Below are 19,283 nucleotides of genomic sequence, written 5' to 3'. Positions count from 1 at the left end.
TAGCGCTAAACTGCATTTAACAACACACTTAACTCGGGATAAACTTGACTTGTTTGCATACATAAAAATTTAGCCTGGCTACGGACTTGGTTATTCTAAAGTCACATCTGTATGTCAGTTGTACAGCAAAAAAGGAATACAATTTCAAGCTCCGATCACTTTTGTATTTATTTTTAATCTTCTATTATGTGGTGTATATTCTGTACTTAATTATAAACAAATTTTTAGTTATCGTTTCCTTAATAACCATTTACCACCAAAATTTTTAAACAGACTATCTCTGTGGCAACATCGTACCCGCATTAAAACTCAGTAATCCAGGCGCATTACATCTTTGCACTGTGCGTGTTAGGATTTGTAATTTTAGAATTAAACTAAACTAATAAAATAACCATAGCAGTGTTTTATTCAATTGCTCTCTTTGAATTTTTTCATGACAGTATGACGCGTTTTCGACGTTTTATTAACGCATAATATGTTGGTTAGTATTTTGCTGTAGAATACGCTCAGCTGCAGTTGAATTGCCACCTTTAAAACGTATTTTCTAAGCTGCTAGCGATCAAATTTTCGCTAAACTCCATGACTGTTCAACAATCTGTTTCCAACCCAAACTCGACAACTGCACGCGCATTTATAACCTATGTAGTCTAATCTACTTTAATTAACAGAAGCACCAAGCTCGTATACCCACGTAGTTAATCTTCAATCTTGCTATAAACCGGAAATTGTTCACAATATATGAACCGGTTGTTTCTTTGTCTCGTTCTATCAACGTACTGTGTTTTCAACACAATGCGTTTCGTATACGGCACAGCGTCTATAAAACTATATATACTCGTATTTAACTATACATGAATATAGTTAAATACGAGTGGGATATTTATATAAACAGACTGAAACAAACAGTTGAAAAGAAGCTTTCATAATGTTTGTCTTATAGCCTTACTTTCTATCGCATTTGCAGTGAAATATTTTCAGATTTTGTTCATGGTTGCTGGCGAATAACAACCAGCACATTACATAGATCGCTTTGTCGCGAAACATTACTTGCATTTGAAGATGCCGCCGCCGCCGATATGCTTAGCAGCAAGCAATGTCGCAAACTTCCAAGAATAACGTTTATTAAAACATCCTGACGAAATCGTCCAATCAGCTTCTTCGACCTGCTCATCACGTGATGCTTACGTAAGGCGGTCGTTGGTACTAATTTAGATTTCTGCGACATTTACACAACTGTCCATTTCCCATTTCCCATCCCAATTAGTCGAGAAAGTACGTCGTCTAAGTTGTGCAGATGATCTTGAAAGGTGCGTGCGTACATGATGATGTCATCCAGGTAAGCCAATGCACCATTCCATTCAACTCCATCGAGCACTATCCGCATTTCTACCTTTCGTTTGTTTTCTTCTGACATTCTTCTCGGGTGTTGGCGTATCGGTGTAACGTCTCCCGTGTCAATACTGTGAGTAAGAATATTGGTTTTGCCAAGATCTTGTTTAGAGAGTGAAAAAGCAGCTTGCCGTCTTCGAATCACTTCGATCACAGCTTCCCTCTCAACATCTGACAAATTAAGATCATTTAGATGCAATTGTTCGATGAGAGAAAACACGTCATCGTCGGTTGTTGATTCGTCAACCCCTTCCGATATACAATATAATGAGTAGGCGTTAATGTACGAAATATTTTCTTTCACAATTGGTACTAAATCTGCGACAATCGTCCCAACCGCTATGCATATGCTCTTTGTCGTAAAATTAACAAGTCTAACTGGCACCAAATAGTCCTTTGTTTTTGTTACGTAATTTGCGCCTAAAATTACGTATTTGTCTAGTAGGCATGCAGACCTCGGTATAAAAACGTCGTAAGACTTGAACTTCGTCGGGCGTTTAACATTACAGGGCAATACAACCTCAGTAAACGCGGGGATAAACAGTAACTCAATTAATGCAATCGAGGAACTGTGCAAAATACCTGGTTCTCTCAATAGCGGTAATGTTCCTCCACCAGCCTTCATTGTCATCACATCATACTGCAGTAGACGATGAAACCATGGCGTTGTTACATCGAAGTGAGCAACAGGCAACTTCCTCAGCTTGGACTTGGAGTTCTTCATAATTCATGGTGCCTACTTCTACACCATTGCATTTCATTTCCAACTTCACCTCTTCCGGTAAACTGAGCATAAAAGCATGTTTTCGAGCAGCTGCTGTTGCGTCCACACTGTCCCAGAAACTTTCAAACGTGGATAAAAACGAGCTAAAACTTGGATGGAGGGAGAAAAGTATCTTCCTGGATAAAACCTGGTCTAGATCACTTTATTTATACATGTTTTTAAACTGCAGGTCCTGCCGTGCTCGCCAAATGTTACCGGCCTTTTTCTATTGCTGGTTCGAAGAGATCTGCAGTTTACTGTATCAAATTGCATTTCAAAACCGTAAAATCTAGGCACGTCCACACTGCCAATGGAGCGTCGCTGGAATGTCACAGCGCTTCAGGCCGAAGGCAGACAGGACAATCAAGCGTATCAGAAAACAATGTTACAGTGAAATATAGTATAGCACTAAAATGTTTTGTGCCAGAATTCTAGAAAATTTACGAATACAGGTGACTAACTTGCCTGGATGTAGCTAAGGCCTATAGATAACTCAAATAGATTCCTTTGTATAACTTATTGCTTTGATGGTCTTAACAATTTATCAAATATTTAGCTTTCCGTTGTCTCATGAGCAAGGGTTTAGATTTTGTCACAGACAAGTGAATGCCGGTATCACGCTACAGATTGTCTCACAACAAGCATCTGGTGCCATATACCAAAAAAGTTTCCAAACAATAGAATTGCATTTTGAGTCATTAATCTGTGTGAATCAGTTTTCGCTAAATAAGATAAAAAGAATTGTCGGCGTTGGACGAGGCTGATAGCCATAAGATAATAAGATAATTTGCAGTAAGATAACATGAGGATCGATGCATCATCAGTGACAGCATGGTGCAACAACTGTTTTGTTTCATATAGCTCACAGTTTATATGCATAAAGTAAATGTACGACCTTCCCAAATCTATAAACGATCAACATAAACAATTAATTTCTGAAACATTGAAACGACTTCTAGTAACTTGCTTCTGAATTTGCAAAACTGTTATTTATTAACTGGTGCAGAACACTTGCTTTCCAGTGGAAGTGACAATTAGCTTACAGGTAACACGGCTTGAGGATATTCCTATGATTGAGGTACAAATTAAGTTATACTAAGTACCAGTTTCTTTCATGCTTCTTCAAATCTAAATTAGTGTTACCGGCCTTTTTCTATGCTGGTTCGAATAGACCTGCAGTTAAACTATAGAATTGTATTTGATAAAAATGGTAAAAAACATGGCACGTCTGCACACAGCTCAGGCATCGGTAGAGTCACTGGTTCGCCAACTAGCAATGCGCAATTACAACCATCAGCGCCTCCGGCCGAAGGCAGAAACACAAAGGCACGTCAAACGAGCACAAAACACGTAACACTCCTCCCCCTCCAATAAATTTCTCTTCGACATTAGCATAACTGGCTATAAGCTAAATATATGGAAAATAAAACTAAAAATGACAATATAATCACGAAGCAACCGCTAGTACTTCTGTTACCCAGATGAATGTGTTAATCTTGAAGAAAATTGTCGACCACGCATGCCACAGTGGGCCACAAAAAAAAAGGTTTACAAAAACGATTCCTCAAACACAGCAAAACGGTGCAGTAGCGAAAAAATTATGATTATCACACCAATAAAAACAAACGGAAATCAAGGTAAAGCATTTCTATGTAAATAATATAAATACAAACATTACATTGAAAACCACAGCAAAATTTTAAATAACTTTTTATAAAAGAAATTCAAACATTTGTTGACTATACCAAAACAATAGTACAAACACAATAAAGATGGGTTACAAATAATGCTTCATGCCAATAACACAACAAAAGGTATAAAAACGTGAGATTGATAGCTAAAATAGACGATATATAAGCGGATCCGAAATAAAATACCATCATACTTGGTATATGTGAAACTGTGGTATATAAAACACAAATCATAGGAAAGTAGTCAACAACATAACATCAAGCATCACACAAATAAACAATTAATACGTTTCGACGTCTGGGTAACGAATAGTGCGACGTGGGCTTCGGCGAAGTCGACCGTTATTTCGGGAGTTACAAGCGTTATTAAAATTGTTACTCTCGTGACGATTTGCATTTGATCGGTTAGGCCTATTAAAAAAGTAAGCTCCAGTCAAGGGCATGTCTAATTGCTGGGGGACATCTTCTGGGCAACTAGCTTGACTATAGGAAGGCATCCTTGTATGATGGTCTCCTCTGCTTAGCTTTAGCCTGTTAAAATGTACTCTTAACGTCCGTTCGTGATTGCGAATCAGATAATTTACCGGCGGAAAAGTCTCAACAACTTCGTAGGGGCCTGAATAAGGGAGGTGAAACTTTCACTTTTCATCTTTTGATATGACAGTGTTTCGCAGCATGACCTTATCTCCTACTTGAAACTTCGCTTGTCTCGATACCGACTTGTCGTAACGTTCTTTCATGGATTGCCGACGTTGGTCGAGTCTCGTTTTCACGACTTCGTGGACAAGCCGCATACGGTCTTGTAAATCGAACATTGCCGACGATGATGGACGACTTGAAGGCTGTCCAGTCATCAAATCTGCTGGTAATCTCAATTCCCGTCCAGTCAGAAGGAAATGTGGAGAAACACCTGTCTCTTCGTGTCGACTGGCGTTATAGGTCGCACAAATTGAGGAGAGAGACTTATCCCAGGATAGTGGATCGCGCTGGACATAATTCTTCATGATGGAAAGGATGGTTCTGTTGGCCCTTTCAACTGCTCCGTTCCCAGAAGGGTGGTATGCTGTGGTTCTTGATTTCTTGCAGCCGAGAAGATCAATAAGCTCTTTAAACAACTGACTCTCAAAGTTTCCTCCTCGGTCGCTGTGAATCCGCTCCGGAACACCATGAATCGTCATCCAGTTATGATAAAGAACAAATGCTGTTTCTTGGGGTGTCTGTGATGGCATTGACCAAGCCTGCATATATTTAGTGTACATATCAGTGGCTACCAGTATGTAACGGTTTCCTGAATGTGTCACAGGAAGTCCTCCAAGGACGTCAATCTCTATTCTTTGCATTGGCTCCAACTCATCAGAAGGTACCAAGGGTGCTCTTGGTGTTTTAAAAGGAGCTTTACGTAAATCACAGAGTGTGCAACGCTCACAATACTCACGGACATCCGTTTACCAGCGTGGCCAGTAAAATCGTCTTGAAACTCTTTCAGCTGTTCTATCAACACCCATGTGTCCTCCTCCATGTGATGCGTCATGTAACTCTTTCAGCACTCTCGGACGCATTTCTTTAGGAACCAGTAACTGAAGACGTTTTCCTTCCAGTGTGTCTTCCAGACTGCGGTACAAGCACTGGTGTACTAAAAAAAACTCTCCAAACAAAGACCAGTAATGTCGAATCTCACTGCTCAACTTCTTAATTTTCTTAAAAGGGGGTCTTGCGCTGGCTCTAATCCAACCTAGTACTACGAAAAGATGTTCGTCGGACATTTGAGCTTGTGAAATTTGATCAGGAGTCCAACCGAAACCCTCACGAAGATCAATACTTAAAACACTTTCCGTCGAGGTCTTACAGGTTTTAAAGTTTTCTTCAACTTCAAACGGATACCTCTCTGGATTCACTTCGACGCTATTAGAATCACTTGTTTTGCTGCTCTGTGGCCTTCTACTAAGTGCGTCTGCATTGGAGTGCTTTGATCTAGAGCGATGTATTAATTTAAAATCAAAATCAGCCAATATTTCAAACCAGCGCGCACATTGACCGTATGTCTCTTTAGCTGTCCACAGCCACCGTAACGAAGCGTGGTCCGTGCGAAGAAGAAAATGTGTGCCAAGATAACAACGAAATTTCTGCACCCCATAAACAATTGCCAGGAGTTCCTTCCTCGTGGTGGAATAATTTCTTTCTGCTTTCGTTAAAGACCTACTTGCGTATGAAACTGGGTGTTCTTCACCATCTACAATCTGTGACAAAACACAGTCGAGCGAAGAATTTGAAGCATCTGTATCGAGGATGAACTGCTGCGTAAAGTCCGGGTATCTCAATACCGGGTTTGTCACGAGTACGTCTTTCAACAAGTTGAATGAGTGTAAACATTTATCATTCCAGCAGAACTGTTTTTGAGGCTTCGTCAAATCGTACAGTGGGGCCGCAATTTTGGCAAAATCTCTGACAAACTTGCGATAGTATGATGCGAGTCCCAAAAACTGCCTTACATCCTTTATCGACGAGGGCACAGGCCAATTGGAAACCGCAGAGATTTTCTCCGGATCACAGGATACCTCAAATTTTGAAACCACATGACCCAAGAATCTAACTTCTTCTTTGAACAAATTGCATTTAGACGGTTTAAGTTTGAGGCCACCTGCAACTAATCGGGAAAGCACGTCGTCCAAGTTGTGCAGATGATCTTGAAAGGTGCGTGCATATATGATGATGTCATCCAAGTAAGCCAATGCACCATTCCATTCAACCCCATCGAGCACAATCCGCATCAAATGCTGAAACGTGGCAGGTGCGTTTGCTAGTCCAAACGGCATAACATTAAAATTGAATAAACCTCGATGGCAAGTAAACGCTGTCTTTTCACGGTCGCCTTCACTCATCGGTATTTGCCAGTAACCAGATTTAAGGTCTAGTGTGGTGAAATATTTGCACCCCGAGAGTTGATCCAAACTGTCATCGATCCGTGGCAAAGGAAAACTGTGCTTCTTAGTGCAATCATTGACAGCCCTGTAGTCAATGCAAAACCTTGTATTGCCGTGCTTCTTTTTTACCAACACAACTAGGCTAGACCAAGGCGACTGTGAGTGACTAATAACGTTATCATTTAACATACCCTTTAGCAACTCATCTACCTTTCGTTTGTTTTCTTCTGACATTCTTCTCGGGTGTTGGCGTATGGGTGCAGCGTCTCCCGTGTCGATACTGTGAGTAAGAATATTGGTTTTGCCAAGATCACGTTTAGAGAGTGAAAACGCAGCTTTCCGTCTTCGAATTACTTCGATTACAGCTTCCCGCTCAACATCTGACAAATTAAGATCATTTAGATGCAGTTGTTCAATAAGAGACGACACGTCATCATCGGTCGCTGGCTTGTCAACCTCTTCCGATATACAACATAATGAGTAGGCATTAATGTACGAAACATTTTCGCCAACAATTGGTATTAAATCTGCAACAGTTGTCCCAGCCGGAATGCACTTGCTTTTATTTGTAAAATTGGCAAGTCTAACTGGCACCAAATTTTCCTTAGTTTTTGTTACGTAGTTTGCGCCTAAGATTTCGTATTTGTCTAGTAGGCTTTCAGATCTCTGTATAAAAACGTCGTTAGACTTGGACTTAGTCGGGCGTTTAACATTACAGGGCAGCACAACCTCAGTAAATGCGGGGATAAGCAGTGACTCAATTAATGCAATCGAGGAACTGTGCAAAATACCTGGTTCTCTCAATAGCGGTAATGTTCCCCCACCAGCCTTGAGTGTCATCACATCATAGTCAACGATGCAGCCATGGTCTTGAAGAAAATCCAAACCCAGAATGCAAGACTCCGACAAGTTCTCCGCAACAAAAACGTCGCGAGTGGCCTCTATTCCGGCAACGGTAAAGTTTAGCTTTGCTTTTCCTGCCATCGCGATAACGGTTCCGCTTGCGCCAAGAAATCGAACATTTGAAGGGCAGGCTTTTAAATCTTGAGCGGAACATTGTTGAAAAGCCAAATGTGATATGACGGTAATTGATGCACCAGTGTCAACAAGCGCAAACAAAGGCTTACCACTAATGACAACGTTAACGTACCTATATTGTTCTGCAGAGACGGTCTGTATCTTGTAAGTGACAAATTCTCGTTTTGGCTGTGGTGATGGATTCAGGGGCGGACACCTGTGCCCGCCCCGTTGACGTTTCCCTGGCGGTTGCGCTGAAGACAATATCGACTGATGTGTCCTCTTTCTCCGCATGCAAAACACGTGCGTGATTCCCGGGGGCGAAAGGGATGATTGTGGATAAGACGAGACCTCCGCAATATCTCCGATAGTGATTCACGCAAGGTGTCAACTTCCTGCCGCAGATCCTGGATCATTTGTTTCATTTCCTCGCAAGCTGATGGGACCTGCTCCATTGGCTGTATTTTGGAAACGTGTTGTTGCACATGCGCTGGTTCCATCATTAATAGCTTTTTGACAGCATCTAAAAACTTTGGACACTGTACCTCTACGTTGCACGTGACCAGCCTTTCTGCTTCATTTTTGTTACGCAGTCCAGCTATTAAAGTGTTATACAAGACGTCATTCTTCGTAATTTCATCTTCCGGTTTCGGGTATGCAATTGCTCCCAAATTGACAAGGGCGTTGACGTAACTTCGATTCGTTTCACCTAATGCTTGGGTTCTTTGTATAAGCTGCTGTTTAGCCTTGTTACATCGAAGTGAGCAACAAGCAACTTCCTCAGCTTTGGACTTTAGTTCTTCATAGTTCATGGTGCCTAATTGTGCACCGTTGCATATCATTTCCAGCTTAACTTCTTCCGGTAAACTCACCATAAAAGCATGTTTTCGAGCAGCTGCTGTTGCGTCCACACTGTCACAGAAACTTTCAAACGTTGATAAAAACGAGCTAAAACTTTCTCCAAGCTCAAACTTCGGAAGCGGGCAAAAAAAATTCATCGCGGATAAAACTCGGTCCAGATCACCTTCTTTATACAAGTTTTGAACTGCAGGTCCTGCCGTGTTCGCCAAATGTTACCGGCCTTTTTCTATGCTGGTTCGAAGAGACCTGCAGTTAAACTATAGAACTGTATTTGATAAGAATGGTAAAAAACATGGCACGTCTGCACACAGTTCAGGCATCGGTAGAGTGACACGTTCCCCAACTAGCAAGGCGCAATTACAACCATCAGCGCCTCCGGCCGAAGGCAGAAACACAAAGGCACGTCAAACGAGCACAAAACACGTAACATTAGTACCAACGACCGCCTTACGTAAGCATCACGTGATGAGCAGGTCGAAGAAGCTGATTGGACGATTTCGTCAGGATGTTTTAATAAACGTTATTCTGGGAAGTTTGCGACATTGCTTGCTGCTAAGCATATCGGCGGCGGCATCTTCAAATGCAAGTAATGTTTCGCGACAAAGCGATCTATGTAATGTGCTGGTTGTATTTCGCCAGCAACCATGAACAAAATCAGAACATATTTTACTGCAAATAAAATTGTAAATAAAACTTTAAGACAAACATTATGAAAGCTTCTTTTAACACATTCTGCATAAAATAATGACAACATGAATCAAGCAACGAAAACTATACGGCTAGAACCTGAGTTTTAAAGCGATTATTCTTGGACTTGATTGTAATCATGAACTCTGCAAGTTTTATGCGTTCATTCAACGAAACCTTTTTGTCACAATATTCTAAACACACGCATCGCATCACAGCGTGCGTATATTGTTCTTGGTATGACCACAGACACTGTTTAACCGGAGTCCATTATAAGAATCTATCGAATCCTGTTTAACAATCGCGATTCGGCAGCAATGACCACGCCAAACAATTAGAATTCATAAACAATAACGTTAATCTGTTTGCGATGGTCAGCGTTAACCGATTTGTTAAACAAACTCTGACCATAATTTTTGAACAATGCGCGGCCCTTGTAGAACATGACGTATAACAGGGTCCATCACGTCCAGCGATTACTGCAACAAACAGTTCAGGAACCGGTCAGTCATAAAACAAAGCCACAAGTCCACGCCTGAAAGTCTGTGGCCTAACTTACCGGTATGTTTGAAGAAAGTAATGGAAGTGTTTTTCCCCAAAACCTTAAAATCGCGTAAATTCTTTCCAAACCATCTAGATAATAATCTAGGTAATCTAATAATCTAATAATCTACATCTAGGTTTTGGGATATAACACTTCTTTCAATTCCTTCAAAAATACAAAACAATGAAGTCATTGACTTCATGCGTTGACGTGTGACTTTGTTTCATGACTGACCGGTTCTTGAAGGGTTTGTTGCAGAAAACATAAAGCATGTATTACGTCACATCCTGATCACATGTGAAGGAATTTATGAACAACAATTTTAAATAGGCGGGTAAATTTAAACAATGTTTAAATAAGACCTAACATTAACCTGGACAACACAAGTTATAGGCTCAACATATGTTTATATTGTGGCGTTAGTGGGCGCTAGACGCTCACACTTTACACAAAAATGTCAAAATGCCAGTACAATTTGTATTATTATTATTTTCTGCGTTTTTATTGGCCAGTAGCTGTAACAGAATGTCGAGTGGCCTTGCGGTCACTGACTGACCATGCTGTTTTTCTGACTTTCTGAACCTTTCCGCTCATGATCCCGTCACTGGCGGTTGTGACCACTCCAGCAATACAAGTTTAAGGTGTGAATTGCGAGTTTACGATTTGAGGCAATTAAATAGCGCTGCATGGAATAAAATACCTTCTTTCTGATGAAGAAGTCAGAGTCAGTTATTAGAATTAGTTTATTAAACAACAACGTAAACCACCAAGAACCCCTCAATATAAAGAATGCTGCGAAACATTAAGAACATTTCATAATAAATATTAAAATAACCTCTCTTTTAGAAACGGAACCGTCCAATGCTTTTTTGAACTTGTTTATCACGTGAGCGATGCCTACGTAAGGTTTACTTTCTACATTGTTTGGACAAATGTCGATTAACCATCTTCGGCGCCGAGTACATAGTCCTACACGTAAACACTCAAAGTAGTGAAGATCAAGCTCACTTCTCTTAGAGTAAAATTATTTTCTTGAAGTTGCCAAGTAGATTGTCTTGACGAGGAAAATGTACACACAAAGCTAAATTCAAGGTCTTGTGGGGAGTAAACATGATCAGCCTCGATCGTCCTCCACCAGCCTCCTGAGGAGTCTATAAACCTGGAACCCGCTTTTCTTCATAGAATATTCCTTTTCTTTAATTTGTCAATTGATGATGTTTAGTCTTTGGTTGATGCCTCACTATGGAATATTTGTATCTGAAACAACCACCTATGTTCACGCGTAAAACAACCGACATCGGTAATCTATTTCGGTACAAAGATTTTGAAGATCCACTCAATCGGACAGTTGTGGTGTCGGCTCAATTGGTGGTTTGACGTGCAATGGTTAAGACAAACCCGTGGAACCTGCATGAGAGTGGACGAACACATGCCCGGAAAAATCTCTGATGACAAATCTGAAGTTGCCAGACACCTTCGAGCGAGTAGACATCTATAAAATCTCTCACCAGCACACAAAATACTTTGCTAAACCGGATATTTTATCAACGGCTCGCCGAGACCAGACATATGTAGAACCAAGCTTGTATTATACAGGTTTATATTAAGTCTTATTCAAACAATGTTCATAAATTAATTGAATAAACTTTACAGAAACCCTCGATCAGTATCAACAGCGGTCGATAAGAGGCGACCACTGGGTTGGCAAACTACACCATATAGGCTAAATGTAAAAACGAAACTAAACCAGGGTCGGTTTGCTCGATCTAAAACAACAAGATATTTCGCCTATACAGCTATAACACAACAGTATAATACAACTGTAGGTATCACCAGTCTGTCAAAATAAATAAAACGAAGTAAAACAGATTATAAACGAAAATGAAAAAAAATTAAGAAACTTTGTTGGTTAAATAATACTAAACGGCCAAGTCCCGCTCGAACAAGGGTGGTGAACGAGACACAAGAACCGTGACGTAGAAGTGAAAAACAATGCAGTTGAAGTAATTGAAGCAGCAAAACATTGATCGTGTTTTAATGTTATTTGATTTATTTTGACAGACTGATGATGCTTATAGCTGTGTAGGCGAAATATGTTTCTGTTTACCGAGCAAACAGGCTCTGGTTTAGTTCCTTTCACATTTAGCCTTTGTGCTTATTTTAACTTATTTCATCCCAAATATAACTAGAAATGTGGCCATAAAACAAACTTTATGAAAGCACCTTATAACACATCTTGCATATAATGATAAAAACATGATTCACGTAAAAAAACTATACATGGCCAGAGCGTGACCGACCAAGAACCTCATCCAATGACGTCAGTTGTTTCCGGCGGTCAGTGCTACTTGAATGGTTTAAAATCGTTGTTCATAAATTCCTTCACATGTGATCAGGATGTGACGTAATACATACTTTATGTTTTCTGCAACAAACCCTTCAAGAGTCAGAGCTCTCAGTCAGAGCTCAGTCATAAAAAAATTCACACGTCAACGGATGAAGTCAATGACTTCATTGTTTTGTATTTTTGAAGGAATTGAAAGAAGTGTTATATCCCAAAACCCTAAAATCGTGAGCATAAATTCTTTCCAGACCATCTAGAACCTCGTTGCCGATGCCGTCGAAAGCTTTTCGCGTCTTTTCATCGTCGATTAGCGGTTTTTGTGTCTCGTTGAGAAAATATTTTTTCTCTTCCGGGTCGTTCCTCTGCAAATATCTCAACAGAGCATTTGCCTCCGTAGCCAGGTTCTCAAATTTGATGACGTAATCGTAGTTGAATAAACACGGGTTGCATAAGTCAACTTGAGGGCGCCAGTGAACGTCAAACGATTTTGTACGGTTGGGATTCTTTTGTGACACGAACCTTTGAGAGAACAAAAAATCACGACCAATAAATTGGATGAGACTAAACTTTGATTGATTCCAACCTTCCAAACTGGTGAAACGAGATATTCCCGAATCGCATTATTTTGGCATAATCAATCACTTCTTGTTGTTCGTCGGTTGACAATCGTTGGAAATCGGGATCCATTTTTAAGTTGGACGTGGCAACGATGTTTCTGTTGTGGAAACGTAAACGTTATTTATTTGATGAAGAGAAAAATTCGATCCCGAAACGGAGAAAAATAGGAACTGAAGTAAGCTTGTACAGTTATGCACGTCACAATAAACCTGTAATTCAGGTTGACCCCTTTTGAAAATAACATCGCCTGCCGCATGGCAATCTGACGACCATAGGATAGTTTATACGATGGTGACGCGTATCTGTTGGTGAATTTACTGCTGTGTGCGGAGACAATGCGAGCTGTAGGATCGCGCATGACAACGAACGTGGTGTAGTTGAGCAATCTTTTCAATGCTTCTGTCTTCGGTAATCTGAAACAAGCTCCCAGTTTCAAAGATAAGCGCGTGTTTGTGGTGTTTGAGTCAACTACATAATGACGTATTTGAAGTATAAATTATTTCACATCTCTCTCATAAAGTAGATTTTTGCTCAGTGTTTCGATAGTTTTTGTGAAGTTTAAACTTTATTAAAAGCAAAGGGTTGTAAAAAACGTTTTTAACATTCAATAAATCTTACAGGTTAAGAGTTTTTATTTTTCCCGACCCCAGAACTAATAGGTTGGCGTTAATTTGATCGATATTCGCTTTGTCGACGTTTCCCTGTAAAAACCACAACACTCGCTTCATGGTCGTGCAAGCCGCCTGAAATGGACAAGTTGTCATAATTTTGCCAGATGAGCTTATTACAGGTGTTGTATATAACGAGCACATACAGAGACACTATTCGTGTTTAATTGCGGTATTTCAAGTTTACGCAGGGTTTTGGTATTATCACTGCGATCGTCGCATAAAATAATTGCAATATGACCTCAAAGCAAATGTATAAAATTAAATCTGGCCGCAATAAACTAACCAACTCTTGAAACCCAAACTTTTGACCCAAACCCAAAATTGGACTTAATATATGAGATGTCTATGGATATTACCTTGGGCACTACGCACATGACTACTTTGTGTTTGTCATCGTAAACCATGCGTGACAGATCGAGGAGGGGATTAAGCTCTTCCGCGGAACATCGCTCCCGGAGTTCTTTTCTCCTCACCAGCTGTTGAGGACCTTCCTTCCAAAGCTCAGGACGATCAGGTCGGTGATTGGCTGATGAGACAAAGACCCTTGTTAATGATTCTTGGTTGCTGTTAGTGGTCAACATGGTCGAGAAAAGTCCCGGTTGCAGAACAATAACACACCGTGATAAGTTCATTTGACGCCACATGCACAATTACTATCAACAGGTTACAATTACTATCAATCAGAAAATAGCTATATAAGTTAGATAAAGTCGAGCAAAAAATCAAATACGATGCGGTCAGTAAAACCGTGAAACATGCTCCGGCGTACTCACCAACCATGTCGGTTCCTTCTTCCGTCAACTTCATCAGAGACCTGTTTCGGCCTTTTCCCGTAAACGTAATAGCAGGCAATGTAAACAACGACTGCAAAAACTTCTTTCCAATTTGCACTTCTCCATCGTCCGGAGCATGAGGACCGGAACTGATCACTGGCCTGGTCTTCTCATGGCTCGTCTCCGTAGCTAACGTTGGAGGAGCAATGCGTGATGTTGAGGAGACGTTCGCTTTGATGAGTTCGACACAGCAGCTTCTCTCGTTTTCATCTATTGTGGGTTTAAACTCGTTCACTGACAGTCTGACATTATTAACTGGTTATAAACATAGTAGGCTATGATTAACAGTGCATGAAAAATTGAAATAAAAAATAAATAATAGAACATCTATTTACCTGTTTTCGTATGCAGTCTATTTATAGCAGTTGTCCATGCGTTAGCCGGGAAATATCTTTCATATCGAGAATACGAAACAGTTGAAAGAGACGCGAAGAAAAACAGGGCGATAATTGCGGCAATAAGTTTTCTTAGGTATTTTGATCCAGGACATTGGGACTTCATCACCTTTAAATAAACTCTTTTACTATGCTTGTGAACCACAGCAAGCCTATCAGTAGTCTATTACGTACACGTCGACGTTATTCCCGCAGGCTCCTAATCTGAAGCATATAATCATTCGAGCACGCAAAACATTTAAACGTGATTACAAAGAAGGTTATTACGTTGGTAAGTGATGGTTTAAAACCTGTCGTATACGACGGACATCTAGAAAAAGAATGCATCTTATATATAGCTAAAGATTCGTAGAGAAGATTAGCCAAAGCGATTGTTAAGCTTTTGTGCGATCACTGGTTCTTTTATTGCTCACTTTTTGTAAAACGTTGGACACACTGGCGGCGCGCACTGAGTTAATCTAAAATTTCAAGAGTAGCCCTGGTTTTCCTTGGCATTATTGCAATCGAAACGATTTATATGTGAGTTTCAGAAAATTATGATATCTACAATTTTGCGTTTTGTTTAGATGGATTAGGTCTGATTATATCCTGTAACTATTTGCTCGTCATAAAGATTTATACTTTGATCACTTTTCAACTGTTTCCACCTGGGACCTTCATAGGCTCAGACTACACTCCACTACACCCTTTATGATTGTCCTAGTAATTTCGCATTAACACGGCGACCTTGTTTCCCGAGCAGGACCAAGATAATTAATCACGACAATATGGCGCATTGAGGCATTAGCAAACAGCAAATGGCAAAACTGCTCTAACGGCTCGAATTCTGTATAGCCGGCTGACTTGCGCCGAAACAACTTCCGATATGTTTAGTCACTCCGATTTAGGCAGCATAAACGAAAAATGAGTGATATAATGAACGTCTTTGACTGGTTCATCCACCTAACAACAAGACAATTGGTCTACAAGTTTTACAAGAAAATGTAGATGCTTCTTCTCGAAAGCGAAGAAGCCTCGGTAGTACAGATTCAGTTTTGTCAAGAAGCTGTTCTCGTTTGTAAGTTACATAGTCCAGCTGGGAAATAATTAGTCTGCCGCTATTTCACCTGAAAAAATAGTGCGTTCTAAGCTATTTTCACAGTTTCTTGTTAATCCAACGTAAATTTTATAAAATAGTAATAACAGAAAAAGCAGGTTTTAATTTGACCTTCGCCTTGAAGAAATCGAAGGCGTCACAGTTAAAAAAAGTGTACAATGAATATTTGATCATAATTTTTTGTAAAAATTCAAATTCTGTGCTGATGCACCTTCGACTGCGTCGTTTGTGTCGATCACCGTTAAGTGCGGTAACTTTCTTCAAATACTTACTACGTCACTTGTCTGCGTTATTGCCGGCATCACCATCGTCCTTTATTATTGAGACGACCATCTCAGCTGCGCCGGCATTAAGAAAACCACGTTGATTCTTTTAAGCCCACATTTTTGTTTCATTGTATTATAAGTTTGCTATGCGCGTGATTTCAACAAAATCATTAAATTGAAGTGTTCAATCGGTTACGTTCAACGACGTAAATAGAAGTGGGGTTTGAGTTGAGTTCTAACCAAAAAATTTAAAAAAGAAACGTAATAGGCGGTAAAAAGAAAGGAGGAGCATTTGGGTGTGGTGATAGGCTTTGATCGGAAAACGAATGAAAAATGTTAAGAATCGCTGGTATAGCTTTCTGTCGTGGCTATAACCAAAGTAATTTTTTTAACCTAACCAGCTATCTTTAACAACAAATTGCGTGGCCTACATGCGGCGAAACAGTCACTTCGTAAAATTAAACGATTTGGTTCAAATTTCGAAGTTAGTGACAATTTTATCATCTGCTTAAATGAAACTGACCAAGTTGTTCTCTTTTTTCCTGCAAACGAGGATAAAACGCAAAACTCACGGTCTATCTTGGAAAGTCAACAAACTCTGCAAAACACTTTTACTTCAAAAACATGCTCAAACTAGAAACAGAAGGGCTAAGTTACCAAAAGTTGGAACCACAATTTTTTTATGAGCGTATTGCAGGCTACTTGCTACCATTGAATTTAACGTTTACTGTAGATTATTACTTCGATGTATTACTTCTAGGAATTCGCCAAATATTACTCTGAACCGAAAGGTTACGGCACACAACCAGTTGCCACGTGTTTGTAAGCAAACCCTCGCAGGCTATATAGGCTACACCGCTACAGTATATCACTTAGCTTTAATCAAAAGGTATTTTTCCAACAAGCTTTGCATCGATTTGATTAATACACGGACCTACCTCAAACACGAGCTTCGGTTTCCAGGTCTATTGAGTGACGTCTTGAAGAAGAATCGTTGCTGTCAGAATCCCCTTGCATGCCTGGTCTTCTAATTATGCCGATATATCTGTTTCAAGCTTCAAGCCTACAATCTCCTAATCATTGCAGATGATAAAACAAAAGAATTGCTCAAAAAGCCAGAGAGAAAAGCACCATTATCTTTATAGGAGACGAATTTCATTGAAGACTACAGATTACAAAGCAAATGGTTAGAAAGAAAATTTTTAATGAAAACCGCAATGTTTTAGAGAAAGTTGCCGGAGGTTATATACGATAATCGCAATGCTGTAGCATGTAGGCCTATTCACGCAAGAGTCGTAAACGCAGAGATATCAAATTTTTATGGCAGCAATCTTGGGAATGTTTAACTGACAGAGGGTAATAAGTTTTGTTTCATCAACTTTGCGTAATTCAAACCCACTATTTTTAACCGTAACACAACTGAAACAAGGTCAACAAGGTAAAACAGGTCTGAATCGCACTGACTACTGATATCCTCCCTCGGTTTCCACCTGAAAACTCTGAACCTGTTAAGAAAGCAGCCTGAAGCAAAAACTACTGAAATGTAACGACCAACCTATGATTGGGGAGATTATTGCCGAGCAGAAAGCACTCATGCGTTACAAAACTACAAAACGCGTCACTCGTAATGACGTCATTGTAAATCTTTGTATTGATAGATTAGAGTTAGACGAATGAAGGTGGGGTTAGAGATTGCATATGCTTCATTTAAAGAGTATCTTCAGAAGGCCTGCACTTGCGTTTTGAGAAAGACATTTCCAAATAATTCATAAACGTTTGTTTTGCCTCGCTGTGCAACGTCATTAGCATTAAAGACAGTATTTGCATGTGCGTGAATTATCTGCTCATATTATTAATCCAAGCAAATCGGTCGTGAGCCATAAAATTTGAATAATCATAAAACTGATTTTCTGCGATGCAAGGATTGATGCAGAAACGGCCGCCAAAATAAGTTGTTTAGCCGGCTGATGATTCCTGTAGATTGCTAACTTTAGGCTGTAGCAGTGTAGCTACATTGAGAGAGACACTTGCTTCCGTAAATTTTTTAAAATTCTGGCACAAAACATCAACAAAACGACACAACACAAAACGTAAAGTGTCTGGAATACTAGCTCGAAACATTTTTTTGCTAAACTACATTTAGCAACATACTTAACCGGGGACGTAGTTGACATATTCGCCTCCGTAAAATTTAACACTGGTTACGGCCTTGAATCTGTATAAGGCAATCCTTGACTTTTAAAATGAAAAATTGAAGGTAGAAGAATTGAAGGTACATAACATTAACGGAATTATAGTAGCTGTAATTTCGCAAGAATTCGAGCACAGCACACAACGCCGTAGCTTGCACGATTTGCTTAACAGAACAAAGCTCACCCATAGCATTGCCGCACCACTACTTAAATACAATCTCAAGTCCCAACAAGAATACCGACCATATCAAGCTGAATAATATCTATTTCGCTTGTGTCAGCAACCATGGGTTTAAACTGGAACCTTGCATTATCAAGGAAGTAGAAAACAATGGCATACTGGCATAGTCACAATTATCTGATAGCTTTAAGCTCAAGCCTCGCTTTCTCCAGAATACAAGTATTCTAGTATAACGTTCCTAATAGGGAAAAGCTGTTATATATATGTTCCAAGGAACATAGTTGCGGCCTCTGCGAGTTGTCAGCTTCTCTTACCGCTTTCTACAACCACCGCTTCCAACACTCGGCAACAATCAACACACTGCGCTGACTCGCAGAGTGAAACCGAGAGGTAGGGCCTATAGTAAAGGAAATGTAAAATAACGAAAATAAACGCACGAACGCTTCAGTCATTGCACGTTGCTCCAAAAGACCTAGCGTTGACCTATGATGCTGCTTTTATTTCTAGTTGGAAAATTATGCGTGGCGTAAACACACACTTTTCTGCTGGAAGACAATGTCAATTGGTCGAGATAGATTAGAAAAAGCCTGGTAAAAACTTGGTGGGTTTTAAAATAATCTCATTCATAATTTATATTCCCGGACGCATTTTATGACAAAATTGCTTACAGCTGATCAATGTTAAATTATTCAAGGCTTTGCATATAATACCACTTTGCCTGGATAAAACCGTTTCTCGATTCCAGTCGGTTACTGATCATGTACCTTCCTGCAAAGTTTTTAAAACTAAACAATTTGTACTAGACAGCTTAGCT

At 39.9% G+C, this 19,283-nt stretch overlaps 2 protein-coding genes across 3 annotated transcripts; both read right to left on the bottom strand.

Moving 5' to 3' along the window:
* Window positions 1-16: 16 nt before the first annotated feature.
* Window positions 17-2,637, bottom strand: LOC143461890 (uncharacterized). Of its 2 annotated transcripts, none has more exons than XM_076959825.1 (2): window positions 1,972-2,637; window positions 17-1,638 (listed from the first exon to the last, which is right to left on the bottom strand). In XM_076959825.1, exons 1-2 carry the CDS (start codon window positions 2,111-2,113, stop codon window positions 1,226-1,228), a joined length of 555 nt encoding a protein of 184 aa, XP_076815940.1. In that variant the 5' UTR covers window positions 2,114-2,637; the 3' UTR covers window positions 17-1,225. The 2 variants fall into 2 exon arrangements, with proteins under 2 accessions (XP_076815940.1, XP_076815949.1); XM_076959834.1 differs by having other exon boundaries at window positions 17-1,560.
* Window positions 2,638-11,445: 8,808 nt separating this feature from the next.
* Window positions 11,446-18,045, bottom strand: LOC143448140 (carbohydrate sulfotransferase 11-like). Its single transcript, XM_076947804.1, has 8 exons — window positions 17,035-18,045; window positions 14,675-14,843; window positions 14,280-14,549; window positions 13,863-14,032; window positions 13,454-13,578; window positions 13,045-13,248; window positions 12,801-12,932; window positions 11,446-12,736 (listed from the first exon to the last, which is right to left on the bottom strand). The coding sequence occupies exons 2-8, from the start codon at window positions 14,838-14,840 to the stop codon at window positions 12,385-12,387; spliced, it is 1,419 nt and encodes a 472-aa protein (XP_076803919.1). The 5' UTR covers window positions 14,841-14,843; window positions 17,035-18,045; the 3' UTR covers window positions 11,446-12,384.
* Window positions 18,046-19,283: the final 1,238 nt, after the last annotated feature.

The sequence above is a fragment of the Clavelina lepadiformis genome, chromosome 1 (assembly GCF_947623445.1).
Source record: "Clavelina lepadiformis chromosome 1, kaClaLepa1.1, whole genome shotgun sequence".
NCBI classification, from domain to species: domain Eukaryota; kingdom Metazoa; phylum Chordata; class Ascidiacea; order Aplousobranchia; family Clavelinidae; genus Clavelina; species Clavelina lepadiformis.
This window is presented reverse-complemented; position numbering and strand designations above follow the sequence as displayed.

Excerpts from the sequence above, each read along its gene's own strand:
- LOC143461890 (XM_076959825.1), bottom strand. The coding sequence starts at position 2,113 with ATGAAGAACTCCAAGTCCAAGCTGAGGAAGTTGCCTGTTGCTCACTTC. Across the intron at positions 1,639-1,971 it reads ACCGCTATTGAGAGAACCAG|GGGTTGACGAATCAACAACC; the intron begins GTATTTTGCACA and ends GTATATCGGAAG.
- LOC143448140 (XM_076947804.1), bottom strand. The coding sequence starts at position 14,840 with ATGAAGTCCCAATGTCCTGGATCAAAATACCTAAGAAAACTTATTGCC. Across the intron at positions 12,933-13,044 it reads GGGGTCAACCTGAATTACAG|AAACATCGTTGCCACGTCCA; the intron begins GTTTATTGTGAC and ends TTTCCACAACAG. Across the intron at positions 12,737-12,800 it reads TCGTTTCACCAGTTTGGAAG|GTTCGTGTCACAAAAGAATC; the intron begins GTTGGAATCAAT and ends GTTCTCTCAAAG.